At 39.1% G+C, this 13,759-nt stretch overlaps 1 protein-coding gene across 2 annotated transcripts; it reads right to left on the bottom strand.

The window, feature by feature from the left end:
- Nucleotides 1-690: 690 nt before the first annotated feature.
- On the bottom strand, nt 691-7,616 carry LOC115756620 (disease resistance protein RPV1-like). Of its 2 annotated transcripts, none has more exons than XM_030696467.2 (7): nt 7,091-7,616; nt 5,370-6,516; nt 4,978-5,277; nt 2,728-3,332; nt 2,151-2,604; nt 1,655-1,939; nt 691-1,568 (listed from the first exon to the last, which is right to left on the bottom strand). In XM_030696467.2, exons 1-7 carry the CDS (start codon nt 7,558-7,560, stop codon nt 717-719), a joined length of 4,113 nt encoding a protein of 1,370 aa, XP_030552327.2. In that variant the 5' UTR covers nt 7,561-7,616; the 3' UTR covers nt 691-716. The 2 variants fall into 2 exon arrangements, with proteins under 2 accessions (XP_030552327.2, XP_048132054.1); XM_048276097.1 differs by having other exon boundaries at nt 2,151-2,651; nt 2,703-3,332.
- Nucleotides 7,617-13,759: the final 6,143 nt, after the last annotated feature.

Raw genomic sequence — 13,759 nt, forward strand, 5'->3', positions numbered from 1 at the left:
AGTAAATTCCTAAAATTTATTAGCATTATTTATTTGTCAAGATGAAAGGTGTTAATTAAAGAAATTGATTACACTTTTTAAAAGCTTTAAAACTCACTAACACTTTGGCAACACTTTTAATACATTCATCCATTTTTATGGATATTTCATGTTCTCATGAAACTCCATATTATGGCATTCATTTATACCACACTAATCTTAGAACTTCATAAGATATGACACTTTTCACAAATTTATAGAACAAGTTATGCATATCTCGTCTTTCTCGTACATAACACCTTATATTAATGGATCATTAATGATTCAAAAATATGCAAAATGGAAATGCCCGAGCCACCAACTATTTGCTTTAATATGTCTTTTATTATTGAATTGCAGGCGGCCTCTTTTCCATTTTCATTAAAGAGTTCTTATGTCTTTTCGTGTGCGATTGAGACTCCGAAAAATTCCTTTTTCTTTTCTTAGTAACATATACAATATTCATCACTACAAAAAGGATAATAGTAGCCTCCATTAACTAAGTTTGTCATGAATTTCATAGTAATATAAATACTTGTCCTACAGAAATAAAATTTGTAACTTGCTATCTTCTTGACTAGCAAGCAATGATCTACCTCCCGTATCAATGCGCTTCATGTTTGCCTGGAATTCGATCATAGAAACATAGCCATCCCTACCACCTCGCAAGACCAATTTCAATGACCTTGTCATCCAAGTTACACAGTGATGAAACAACACCTCCCGAAACGGTGAGACACCTTTTCCTTCAATTTTGGACTCAAATGCACAATAACCAAACTAGAGGGAAGTTTTGGCAACTCATGAAGCATGTCGCAGTGAAGTACATCAAGAGTCTCCAGCTTGGAAAGAAACTCGATTTGACGAGGTAGGCTGGAAATAGCAGAATTTCGCAGCCTCAAGATTCTCAAATTTTTTAGCCTAAAAATGTCTCCAGGAATCCCCCCTTCCAAATTCCTACACAAGGAGGCATGTATTTCTTCAAGGCTCTGTAGAAGCCAAAGAAAACTAGGGAATTCGCTTATGAAGCAGCTGTCCATTTTTAACACACTCAACCTCTGCAAATTACGAAAGGAATCTGGCAATTCCAAAATGCCTGTTCCCGAAATATCCAGCTCCTCTAAAGGGCTTTGGCCAATGGACACTGGAAGTTCTTGTATCCAATGACAATTCCTCAATGACAAGCGTCGGAGTTTCACCAGCTCTCCAACTCCATCGAGAAGATTCAATGACAAGCAATTGGAGGCAGAAAGAGTCTCAAGTTCCTTTGAATAACCTTTCAAAGGAATTTCTTCCACTGAAGTCCCATCAATGAGTATCTCCTTCAAAGCTTCCAAGCCACCCAGTTCGGCAGGCAACCGGTTGAGTTCAGTGCAGGACTTCAGATTCAGGCAAAGCAATTTTTTGAGATCACCGATTGAAGGATCTAAATAGACCAACCGAGAGCATCGCTCTAGAATCAGTATCTCCAAATTCAGGAAGCCAGAAAATTTCGGACTTATCAGTAAGTCTGCGCAACCGGTGAGATTCAGGACTTTCAATTGCTCCATCTGTAAAATAGGAGACAAAAAATCACAAGTTCAATTGCCAGATAATTAACAGGACAAATGCATTAGAGCCGTAAATAGAAAACCACCTTCATCAACGTCCAACCTCCCCAGTCATCAACGACCTTGCTCCATGAAAGATCAAGAATCACCAGTTCTGTCAGACTAAATTCTGCTGCTTTGAATTCCCTCGGGCACCCTTGCCAACGAAGCCACCTCAACTTTGGAAATACATTTGCAAAATTTCCAGTCATACTTGCACGATCCAATTTCAAGAACCTTATGTTCGGCATGCTCTTGAAAACGGTTTCCTCAAATGTAGGGGTATCAAGAGTTTTTAAGTCAAAGCAAAGGGCTTCCACCTCTTCCATTCCCTACATTTGCCAGGAGTAACAAATCAATCCGAATCTATTTAAACACAATGGGCAAATTTTGCTAAGAACTAAGGTGCTTTCTTTTCCGTTCATGCAAAGAAGACCTATAGATGGCAAAATAAGTGGAAAACTTGATAACAAATTAGACCTCATACGTCAAGGCTTTCATTTTACAGAAGGAAAAACAAACCATTGAACCAAAAGGCTTAACCTCTTTCTTGCTGAACTCTTCCAGGTATGCAACGCGCATGTATCGTCTGCTGCGACTTCCAGGATCGTTAGCACCTTCTTGATGCATAGTTCTGCTGAGGTCCTTCAACATTCTATGCATCCACAGCATGTTGTCTCCTCCAATTTTTGCAAGGGGCATCAAAACAGGGGGAGAAGAGGAAAGATCTTGATCGGGCCACATATACAATGCAACTCGGCTGTCCACGCCATTGGCAAACCACGCTATGTCCCAAAACATTTCTTTCTGCTTATCATGTAATGCTTCATAACAGATTTCCAAAATCTCCCTACAATCCTTCAAACTCCTCCCAAGAGAGTTCCGTGGTTTTATCGAGTCCTCTATCTTCCACCAATCTAGTATTTGTTTTCCACGTAAAAATGTACCAATGACTTCACTGACAAATGGAACTTGCCCCGTGGCTTCGATAATGTGCCTCGCAGTTTCAAGAGACTTATCAATGTATTCAATAGCAAATCGATCCTGCCAAGTAGCTTCCCTAACGTGCTTAATGTAGGGAAAACCAAATCCAACCGGCCCCTTAGGTTCCCCAATGTACTTCTTAAATTGAAGATAGTCACGTATTGAACTGTCGATTGCTGAAGCATGCTTCCATAAAAGTTCAAGAGCTTGATCATTATCCATCCCTTTCACCTCAAGAGTATGAGCGAGGCCTCGAGAAACATATTTTTTGAAAATTTCACCATCTTCTGAAGTAACAATTATCCAACTTCCAGGACCAAACCAGTCTAGCTGGTCTCCTAGAAGGTCATGAAGATGAGACTCGTCTTCCACATCGTCGAGGACAATAAGAACTTTTATACAGCGAAATACATCCCGGAAAAACATGATTCCTCCTTCAAAAGAAGCCACATCGACATCATCTCGCTTGAGAATATCAGATATCAACTTAGTCTGCATAAACCGAATACCACCACCATTTTTGGCTGTTTCTCCAATCTCCGCAAGAAAGCTACAACTATCGAAATACGAGGAGAGTCGGTTGTATGCAGCCTTTGCAATAGTTGTCTTGCCCATTCCACTGGTTCCATGGATTCCAATAATGCGCACTCGCACCTTATCGTCTTCTACTTGCAATAACTTGATTACATCCTTCACTCGATCGTCAATGCCAATTACATGTTCAACAGTGGCAACTGAGGTCTGCAATGACTCCAAAGGGAAACCAGGAAAGCTTCAACTCCTGGAGATGTAAAAGTGCGACAGTAGGCGACGTCGCAAGTGAAAGACTAACCCACGTGTCATGCCATGTGCGAACTATGGAAGCAAGGTGATAGCACGTGACAAGCAGTGGAGTGAACATTTTCTTAATTCCGATTTAGACTACATATAATAGCTATCTCAAATTTTCTTTGAAGCCATGCAGAGACCATGAAACCAAACTTGGAAAAACATTACGCGGAAAAATACATCCATCTATTTAATTCACAAGCTCTTGAGCACTCAGCCAGCTACTCCTTGGGTGTCTTTACTTTTATACACGTCCCGTTTTCAATTCCTTTATATTCAATCATCGTACAATTTTTGTATGAAATTACATTAAAAAAAAAGTTATATGAAAACAACCGACACAATCAAAATTAGGGATGATCGGTTCACAATCCGCTCCGGTTCCTCTCAAGAACCAGGAACCGGACCGGTGGTCCTGGTTCCTATTTTTCAGAACCAGGGACCGGACCGGCCATCTCGGGAAAAGCGAACCGGACCGAACCGTCGGTCCGATCCGGTTCCCTAGCAGTTGCAAGGAACCAATGACAAATCCTCAAGCCTTCATCTCTCCATACTAAGGCTCTACTGTATCATTTTCCTCTGTTGTTGAAAGGGCAATAGACATCATTCAATTTTTTTATACCACCCTAGGAAGCCATGTACCATGAGGCGTTGATTTATCACTTGTGCCAAGAATGCGGCTCGGTGGATGGTGAAATGAAATTGAGAGTTCATTAAGAATTATTGACCAATAGACTTGGAATCAGGTAAAAGAATCTGATAAACTATGAGAGTTAGGAACTATAGGAATATCCAAGTGGAGAGCAAATTAAGTGGGCTCTTTCCAGTACACGAAATCGACTTACATCAGGATGCTCCACGGAAAATTTCTGATAAAGGCTAAAGCTTGTAATGGGATCCTTGTACAATGACCCCAGAAGGTTTCTGCCATACAATCCCATGAGGTGTCCCGGGGTTACTTTAAAAGAAAAAAAAATTTAATCGGTCCGGTCCGAACGGTCCGGTCTGGTCCGGTTTTATGCCCTTGGAACCGGGAACCAGACCGCCCGGTAACCGATTCCAATTTCAAGAACCGTGAATCGGATCGCCCCTCTAAAACCGGGAACCGGACCACCGGTCTTGGTCCAGCCCCGGCAGCCCCGATCCGGTCGGTCCGATTTGTTCACCCCCAATCAGAATGAAGTGAGAGACTGCTTTCATAGAACATTTGCATTTTGAATTTATTCACTAGGTAGATTTGATTTTATCGATTGTTAGAGACATCCACGGACAGAGACATGAAATTGGTTACTCTATTTTATCTCACATATTCCACTATTAGAAATTTAATGCAATGAGTTAAAAAAATAAATCTTCAGATATCTGTGTCTCCACATATATTAATATATTTTCTTTCGCTTGTATACTCATGTTTACTTATGTTGTTTAAACTTAATTTTTCAAATGCCGATTTTTCTGCACGTAAAGATATTTGTTACCCAAGTAGGTGCACTAGTACATACAATACGTATATACTTATACAAATGAAGTAGATAATAAAAAATGTGTATGTACTCACCTGAGATTGTTTTGGCACCACTGTGATCGTATCAAGTCCCATTAATTCCTTTCGTTTTTTTTTTCGGTCGGACACTAGTTCCTTTGGATAAGAGGAAAGTTCTGGAATCGAGGGAGCCCAACCAGCCCATTCAAACAATCTTAGCCCATTAGGAAGACACATAGGACCTTGAAAAGAATTATGCACATTCCGCACGATGAGTAATTTCAAGCTGCTCATTTTTGTAAAAGCATCAGACCCGATATGTGTCTTTGTTGGCTCAGGTGGCTCCAACACTATGGCTTTTACAGCACAATCTTCCTGTATATACAAGACTATTTAGGATATGCATGTTCAGTAATTAGAGTCGAAAAGACAAGGAGAAGAATTTTGATTTTCTTTGCAAGTCTTACCATGTCTTTTGACAGAACACGGACAACATCATCATATAGCCATAGTCTGCTACGTCTCTCGGGATCATCGCGACATTCATGTTTCACAATATCCATACCCATGGATTGAGCCGATTCAAGCACTCTTATGATTCCACACTCATCAATGCTTATAAGGGCCATGTCAATGAGAACTCGTAGTCCCTTATCAATGAGAGTTTGTAATTGTACTTCTGGCGGGAAACAGCACTGGAGAATTTTCTTTACGTACTTACTATTCCAACCATTAAAGAAGCAAGCAATGTGAAGAAAGATCTCTTTATCTTCTTCCCTTAGTTTACCATAACTTAACATGAGCACGTCCTTAACGGTTGTGGTTGTCCAGGGACTCTTAAAAAGTTCCTCTAGTGTACTTTCCCTTTTATTAGCTGATCTTTTACTACGTAACAGGAACGCCAACACCTCAAGGGCCAAAGGAATGCCTCTAGCATAATTCATAACATAACCCATCAAATCTTTCCCGACATCCAATTCTTGGCGAGTCCTATTGAAAACATGATACTCAAGCAGCGAACGAGCTTCGGTGTCACTCAGTGCTTTAACTTCATACACATGATCTTGAGCAATCCCATGACGAGTTAGCAAACGTTCATCTCTTGTAGTAACAATGATCCTACTGCCATTACCAAACCACATGCCTTCTCCTGCTAAAGCATTTAATTGGCGCAAGTCATCCACATCATCCAGGACAAGGAGAACCTTTTTGTGGTTAAGTCTTTGTCGTATTAGATTAATACCTCTATCGGGACTGGACACTTCTGATCTACGTTGCAGTGATAAAACCTCAGATAGTAATTTTTCTTGCAACAGAACTAAATCTTTGGAATCTTTTGAAGCTTCTCGAACATTTTCCAGAAAACATGAACCTTCAAATTGTCTAAAAATAGCACAGTAAAGAGCTCTTGCTAAAGCTGTCTTTCCTATGCCAGGCTGTCCCCATACTCCCACCATGACAGCATCATCATCAGACTCTAGGTTTAACATCGATTTCAGCTTATCCACTCGTGAATCTATCCCAACCAGATGCCTAGCAACACGCAAAGGTGTTTGGTTTAGACATCTGGAGATTTCGTTCACAATGTTTTGTAAAAGCTCTGATTCATCATCACTGACAAGCCAAATGACAAAGCAGGGCGTCAGATTTTCACATAGTCACAGCAAAAACAAAATGTATTCCCATTCAGTCCAATAATAGCTCCAGGAGCTCCACACCAATCAAAAACAAGTTCAATTTTCAACTTTTAGTCATCCAAGTGATTCATATCCTTTTAGTTTATGCACGATAATTTACTTATTATTCCTTTTGAATGTTCTATGTGATTTATCCACACACTTCATCGAAAAGAGCTATTAGGACTTTGAGAGAAGGTCAAAATTTCGAAACTATTAAATACCCCGAAGCACGAGGTCATTGCCTTATACGGCCTATCCACGCGAATTACCGTATATCAAGCAGTGCGCACATTGTTAATCCTTCCAGAGAAATGGGGTAAGTGCAATAACACCACTTAACATTTTGTCCATTGCTAGATCAAGTTTTAACCATTTATACTTGCAACCATGCGAGTGTCGATTCCTTCCTTCTTTCTTTCTTTCTTTCTTTCTTTTTTTTACAGAGAGCATTTATACTCACTTGTAAAGATCAATTTCTTGCACAAAATATGAAGTCCACTCAAACTTACCTAGGTCGAAAATGCCATCCGGACAACCTTCTCGCGTCAGAAAGAGCTTCCTTCCATCTGCTCACTTCCAGCGAATCTTTCCTGAACTTGGATTCATGCCTATGCATAGCTTCCATGTACAGTGACATCACTTCACTGGGGTCCATCAAGCAAAACACCGGAAAGACTCTGAGGCCTCTTTGCTCCTTGCACTCCATGATTTTTACCACCTCTTCCAAACAGCAAATCGACGAAGCGAAATCCCCGCGGAAAATGATGATCGCGATGTGCGATTCCTCGATCACCTTCGCAAGCGCCGGCGGCATGTGCTCTTCCTTCCCCAGTTCCTTACTACTACCAAAAGTGGATATTCTCGCCCCGTCTAAAGCGGCGGCGAGACGAGAGGAAAAACCGGGGATCTCGATCTCATCATATCTGGAGCTCGACAAGAACACGTCGTAAGTCCTTTTGGGTTCCGACGAAGAAGCCATTGGACGATGGACTTCGACGATCGGCAACGGCTATCAGCTTCAGATTTGATAAAGAACTCTCTCAGGTCCTAGTTTTTTTGCAATCTCTTTGGATCGTTGAGTAAAGACCAGCATCAACATCATACCCGGGCAGAACTCCAGGCGCTCGTTTTTAGCTGGTAAAGACCGCTCGAGAGAAGGAGAAGCCCGCTGTACCTTTCTTTGTTTATCTCAAGGCTTCGTTATTCAAGAAGACCCACCTGATATTCTTGTTGATTTATTCTTACACTGGAGAACAGAGACGCATCACCTTTTTTTTTATTACTTCGGAAAATGGGGGTGCTTAAGGACCGACCAAGACCTAAGAAGCACCGACACTGCTGCTGCAGGAGAACAACCTGTGTCGGATACAACGCGCCGGACACGTCATCAGCATGCGTGTCTGCCGACTCGGACACGCAGGGTTCCTTAAAAAAAAGAAGAAAACCGATCAGACTGGAGGCGAAGTTAGAGTTGGGGATGGCGAGGACACTGACGGCAGACTGTTGGGCCAGATCCCAGGCGATGCTAGTTGAGAAGAACGATGAAGGCAGAGAGTTCTGGGAGACCGTCGGGTTGCAGGGAGGGTCGGCAGGAAATCATAAAGAGGACGCAGATCGAAGAAGCAAGCCGACGAAAGCAACCGACGGACCTAACACATCGAGGATGAGGTCAAGCGACTCTGAAGTCTAGGGTTTGGCGTTGCGGGAGGGCGGTGGTTAATGAAAAAGAAAACTGGGGAGGCAAGGAAGTGAATAGTAAGTAATACGATGCTTCAGGCTTGACTTTTTCGTCACGCGTGATTTGTCCTTTTCTTGTGAAATTCTTTATTGCAGTTTTGATTTATTTTTTTTTTGGGTGCCGTGTCCCGCGCCAAACTTTCTTGTGAGTGGTTGCTTTCCTAATTTTTTTTTCTTTGGTAAAACGACAAAGATGATTTATAATGGAAGAGAAGCGAGTGTGTATGGTAATTTACGACATGACCACTCAAAAGATTTACAATTACATACACAATTAAGTGCGCCAGCAGAAAATGGTGTTAGATCTATTAATAACATGGTGCTTAATCGTCGACGAAAAAATCTAATAGGTATGAACCATATCCCACGGCATAATTAATAATGTTAGAACTTTGAAAAATCACAGTACTTGAAGGCCTGTTTGGTAACATTTCTATTTCGAAAAAGTGATTTTGATTATAATCAATTTTTTTAATTCTGTTTTATGTAAGAGTTTAGAGAATTAGAACACATTTGGTAACTACATTAAATTTCTATTCTGGAAAATAATTTTTCTTCCCAATTTATCATTTAAATCAAATAATTACATAAACACATTTGACGATTTTTCTCAAACTTCACAATTGTGATTCTCTTGCACCATGACATCTTTTTGGCCAAAATAGGGTAATACGCTAAAGTTATTATTTTCCATGCTTCTCGTGAGGTTATGCATATATCAAGGATTAAAGAAGTAACTTTGATTATCTTTTATTGCTCAAAACGAATAAAATCATCTATGCCACATAGCCGACTCAGTTTTATCCTTGGATACCATGCGGATGGTCATTAATATAGCATGGTACTCCGACGACAAATCAAGCAGAGTGTAGAAAAAATTGAAAGGAAAAATCACCGAAAATAAGATTAGCCAGTTGAATGGACCCATTTTTTATTTTTTTAAAGTTTTTTTGGAATTTTTGAGATATTTGGGAACGATTTGCCTATGAGGGGCAAAATATCACTTGGGAGAAATCGGAAGGAAAAATTATCAAAAATAGAATTGGCCAGTAGAAATGGTACATCTCCTAATTTTTGAGTTTTTTTTCTGAAATTTTTTTTTATTTATTCCATTTTTTTATTTTTAATCATTTTCAAAAAAAATTTATTAATTTTGGAAATTTTTATTAAAAAGAAAATTATCTAGAGTGGGTTAGGTTGACCCAATCCACGCCTCGCAGGCGTTCGATAAAAGCGAGAGACGACTACTTATTTTTACTTAAGAACACATACAAATAATTTTTGAACTTTCTTTGTTTGATACTTCATTAAAATGTTCATTAATTTGACCGGTCAGCATCGGATAATTCTTTATTTAGGCTCCACCTGTTTAGCAAAAAATGAATGATTTATAAGATATTTTTCTAAAAATGGATGCTCGTATCACTTTGTGTTGGAACGATAAAGATGCAAGATATTTTTCTAGTCTCAATATAGTAGGAAAATTGGTTGGTTGTGTGATATCTATAATTACCAAATTAATGATTGTAATATCTCCTATTGCTCTCTATAATAGGATGATAAACCCTCCCGAAAGAGTGGGTATGATACATTTTAAAATGCATCAACCGTAAAGAAATGAAAAAAGGTCATATTAACAAGTGTCTCCGAGCTAGTGAAGTATACTTTATCCAGAATTATTGAGTTTTCAAGACACCGATTGTGCATAATACGAAAGCAATCAATATATCGAAAACTTTAGGGTTTAGATAATCAGTTACTTAAAAAAGTGACCCCGAAGCACTCTTTAACAAAATCCAAATAGAAATTTAGTGTATTGGGATTCTTAAAATCAAAATTCAATGACTTTATCATAAAATTGATTAAAGTTTCCTAACCAGAATGCAATTTTCTTCAAGAAGTTGTCATCCGAGAGAGTTGTGTAATGGGAACACAGCTATGACTAGAAAGTATGGTACAGTTAACTTCGGACCAAAAGACAAAATGACCTTTAAAGGTCTCTAATTATGAACAGATAAGAGCTTTCAGGAAGATCTCATGGTGATTATTATGGACTCGTCCCCATAACATATTATTCTCCAAATCCAACTTTTATGGAAGAACCCACACCCCCCCCAAAAAAAAGAAGCTGAAATTGAGGTTTGGCTCACCTTCCTCACACTATTGACCAAACCCTAAAAAGTACTGCTCCACAGCAAAAGTGAATTAACCCAAGAGTAGCATGCAATAGCATGAGTCCCCCACCACAAGAGTAGCGGCATTATTTTAGCTGTCACGCGTACGTGAGCTAGGGCTTCACTTATGCAGGCTACATTGTATTTTATCCCATTGTCATTCGCTTCCTCCTCCAAAAGGGTGTCATGGACCTTTCGACTCCTCCAAGATAACACGGGATATCCGAAGATTTCGATTCGACCGAACATCTCCGCACAATAGAGGTGAAAAATTTCGTCCGCAGGACTGTGAGTGGGGCATTCGAGGCTGCTGCGAATGGTAGACGCTGTGATCCAAATACGGGATCTGCCCCGACGGCGTGCAAATTTAAGGGCATCGATCTTTGAGCGCCCGACCAATCGCTACGAGTGATGGGGCTGGGGGCATGGGAGGATGATTTTGGAGAGAGTAGAGGGACTAGTACCCAGAAGAGCATGGCAGTAGACAAGGAGTTTTCTTGTGGTGATTTTGGATTTGCACAGAGGACGATCATTTTCATCACACTTCCATTGTCTTGGTCCGTTCCTTAAGCTAGACACGGCCGGTTCCGGTTCCACGAAAAGGTGGAACCGGAACCGGCCGTTGAAAATTCCGGTTCCGGGTTGGTTCCCGGGTCGATTAATTCCGGTTCCTTTTTTAATTTTAATTTTTAAAATAATAATAAAATAAACATAATAAATTATAAAATATAAAATATAATCAAATTATACATTGTAATAAAATGTGGGGAAAAAAAAGAGAGAGGAGGAATGGGCTTGAACTTAATGAATTATCATTAAGCGCCTACATATCTTCTTGGGGATAGAAGAATCAAAACCCATGTAATTCTTTTACCTTTGATAACCCCAACTTATCTCATCGTCAATCGTTTTTGCCCGTTGTGGTACCCGTGGCGGTGGTATCTCCAATATCATCGCTAAAAAATTCGTGTTTTCGATCTAGCTCTTGGTGCCGAAATCTCGCCTTCGTCCAATCATCGACACAAGCTTGAGCTTCCACAAATTCCGGGCTTAATCTTGAACGGCAAGAGTCCAAAACTAATCCTCCGGCGCTAAATGCTTATTCAATCGCAACCGTGAAGAAGGGATTGCTAATATCCGACGAGCGATGAGGGCGAGAACTGGGTAATCGATTTGGTGACTCTTCCACCACTTTAGGATTTCAAAATCTGTACTATGTTACGCATCACGAAACTCAAATTGAGTGGTTAAATATTTTTCTAATTCGTAAATACTACCTATTGCCCTTTTTTTGTTTTTTTTTTGCCTACTCTTGAGTATATTATACCCTATACTAAGTGAACTACCACCTTCGCTACGTGAGACAATAGATTGTAAAGATCTAGAATCACTTAAACCATATCTACTACAAAATTCTCCATATAATACTATTATAGATTCTTTAACATCTCCTTGTATATTTGAAATATCTATTGAATCTTCTAAATGTAAACAATCATGATAATACACATTCAAATAATCTAGTAAACCGTCTAATTTAATACGTGGATAAAAAACAATACCAATTAAATAGACAAGAGGAATTTGTAAATAATAATGCAGCCATTTTTCTCTCATTACTAAAATAGTTCGAGCTAATTCAATATCATTTCCATATTCACTAAAAACACTACCAATAGTAACACACTCTATTAAAAATAAATGCGTAATAAGATAATAAATACCGGATAAAGTGTTAATAGCATCATTAAAAATTTTCAAAAAATCTAAAAAAATTTTGCAAACGTCCCAATGTTGAGGAAGTAAAGTAATTTCGGGAATATTTTGTGAAATAAACATACATAATAAATCTTTATAATCAAAAGTTTGTCGAAGCAACTCGTACGTAGAATTCCAACGAGTCGGAATATCTTTTGAAAATCTTCTTGCCCTTCTCCCATTTTGTTTACAAAATTTTCCCCATGATTTCATAAAATGGGGACGACTACATAAAAATTTAATTGCACCCTTTATTGGGGCGAGAGAAGTGTCAAGAGTTCGTAAACCATCTTGTACACATAAATTTAAAACATGACAAGCACATCTAATGTGAAAAAATTGTCCGCCAAAAGTGGGTTTGCAAATATTTTCTAATTCGGGAATAGAAGCGGTATTTGCGGCGGCATTATCAAAACCAATTGAAAATACTTTATTTAGCAAATTATATTCTTCTAAAACTTGTCTAATTATTCTATAAATATTATGAGAGGAATGTCTTTCATCAAAAACTCGGAATGCAATAAGTCTTTTTTGAATAGTCCAATCGTCACATATCCAATGGCACGTGACACCCATATAAGAATGAATTTGCCAAGGATCACTCCAAATAACGCTACCTATATGCACACGTCCATTGAATTCCGCAAACAATTTTGCTAAAAAATTTTTTCCTTTTTTATAAAGATGAAAAAGTTCGCATTTAAGAGTATTTTTTGGAATAGGCGATGCTTGCGGAACCAACGCGATATTTATCAAATATTTCATATTAAAATTTTCATCGGTATTAAACAGAGCATGATCAAGGGCAACATATTCAGCTAATGTTTGTTTATAAAGTGCATCAATATAACGGAATATAGGATGATGATTAGAAGTGGCGTACCCGGAAATTTGTTGTTGCGTATTGTCGATCCTCGCTTGTGTTGAATGCTTTTTCGTCAAATGCCGACGGAATGTTCCGTAGCCGTCTCCTTTTGTAAATTTATATGTTTGCGAACAATATTTACATTTTACATTATACTTACCTTCGCCTTCATCACGTACCTTGTCGAAATGTAACCACAAGTCGGATGTATTATCTCGGCCCTTTTGTTCCGGCTCATTTGCCGTTAACGTTTCTTCGACACCGGTGGGAGGATGAAGACTTTCTTGTGTTAGGATGTGCTCGACGTTCGGAATCGGGACATAGTTGATATTATCGTCGTTGTCTTCCCAACATGTATACTCACGAGGATCATATTCGGGAATGGGATACTCGGAATCTCCCATAACCATCTTGCCCTTGTTAGCATTTCCGCTTCCACTTGCCATTTTTGAGAAAATTGATCGGAAATTCGATTGAGAGAATTTGAGCGATTTGAGAAGATTTGAGAAAATTTGAAAGAATTGTTGAGAGGATTTGTGAGAAAATGAAAGGGAGAGGATAGGTATTTATAGGCAAAAAATAAAAATAATTTAATTTTTTTTAAAATTTAATGGCAACGGCTCTTTGGGCCGTTGGGTGTGGGG

Source organism: Rhodamnia argentea, chromosome 3 (assembly GCF_020921035.1).
Source record: "Rhodamnia argentea isolate NSW1041297 chromosome 3, ASM2092103v1, whole genome shotgun sequence".
Classification (NCBI taxonomy): domain Eukaryota; kingdom Viridiplantae; phylum Streptophyta; class Magnoliopsida; order Myrtales; family Myrtaceae; genus Rhodamnia; species Rhodamnia argentea.

What these genes read in the sequence shown, in the direction of transcription:
- LOC115756620 (XM_048276097.1), bottom strand. Translation starts at nt 7,560, where the DNA reads ATGGCTTCTTCGTCGGAACCCAAAAGGACTTACGACGTGTTCTTGTCG. An exon ending in AAGAGTTCAGCAAGAAAGAG is followed by an intron (nt 1,940 to 2,150) that starts GTTAAGCCTTTT and finishes TGGCAAATGTAG; the next exon opens with GGAATGGAAGAGGTGGAAGC. An exon ending in GAGGTTGGACGTTGATGAAG is followed by an intron (nt 1,569 to 1,654) that starts GTGGTTTTCTAT and finishes CCTATTTTACAG; the next exon opens with ATGGAGCAATTGAAAGTCCT.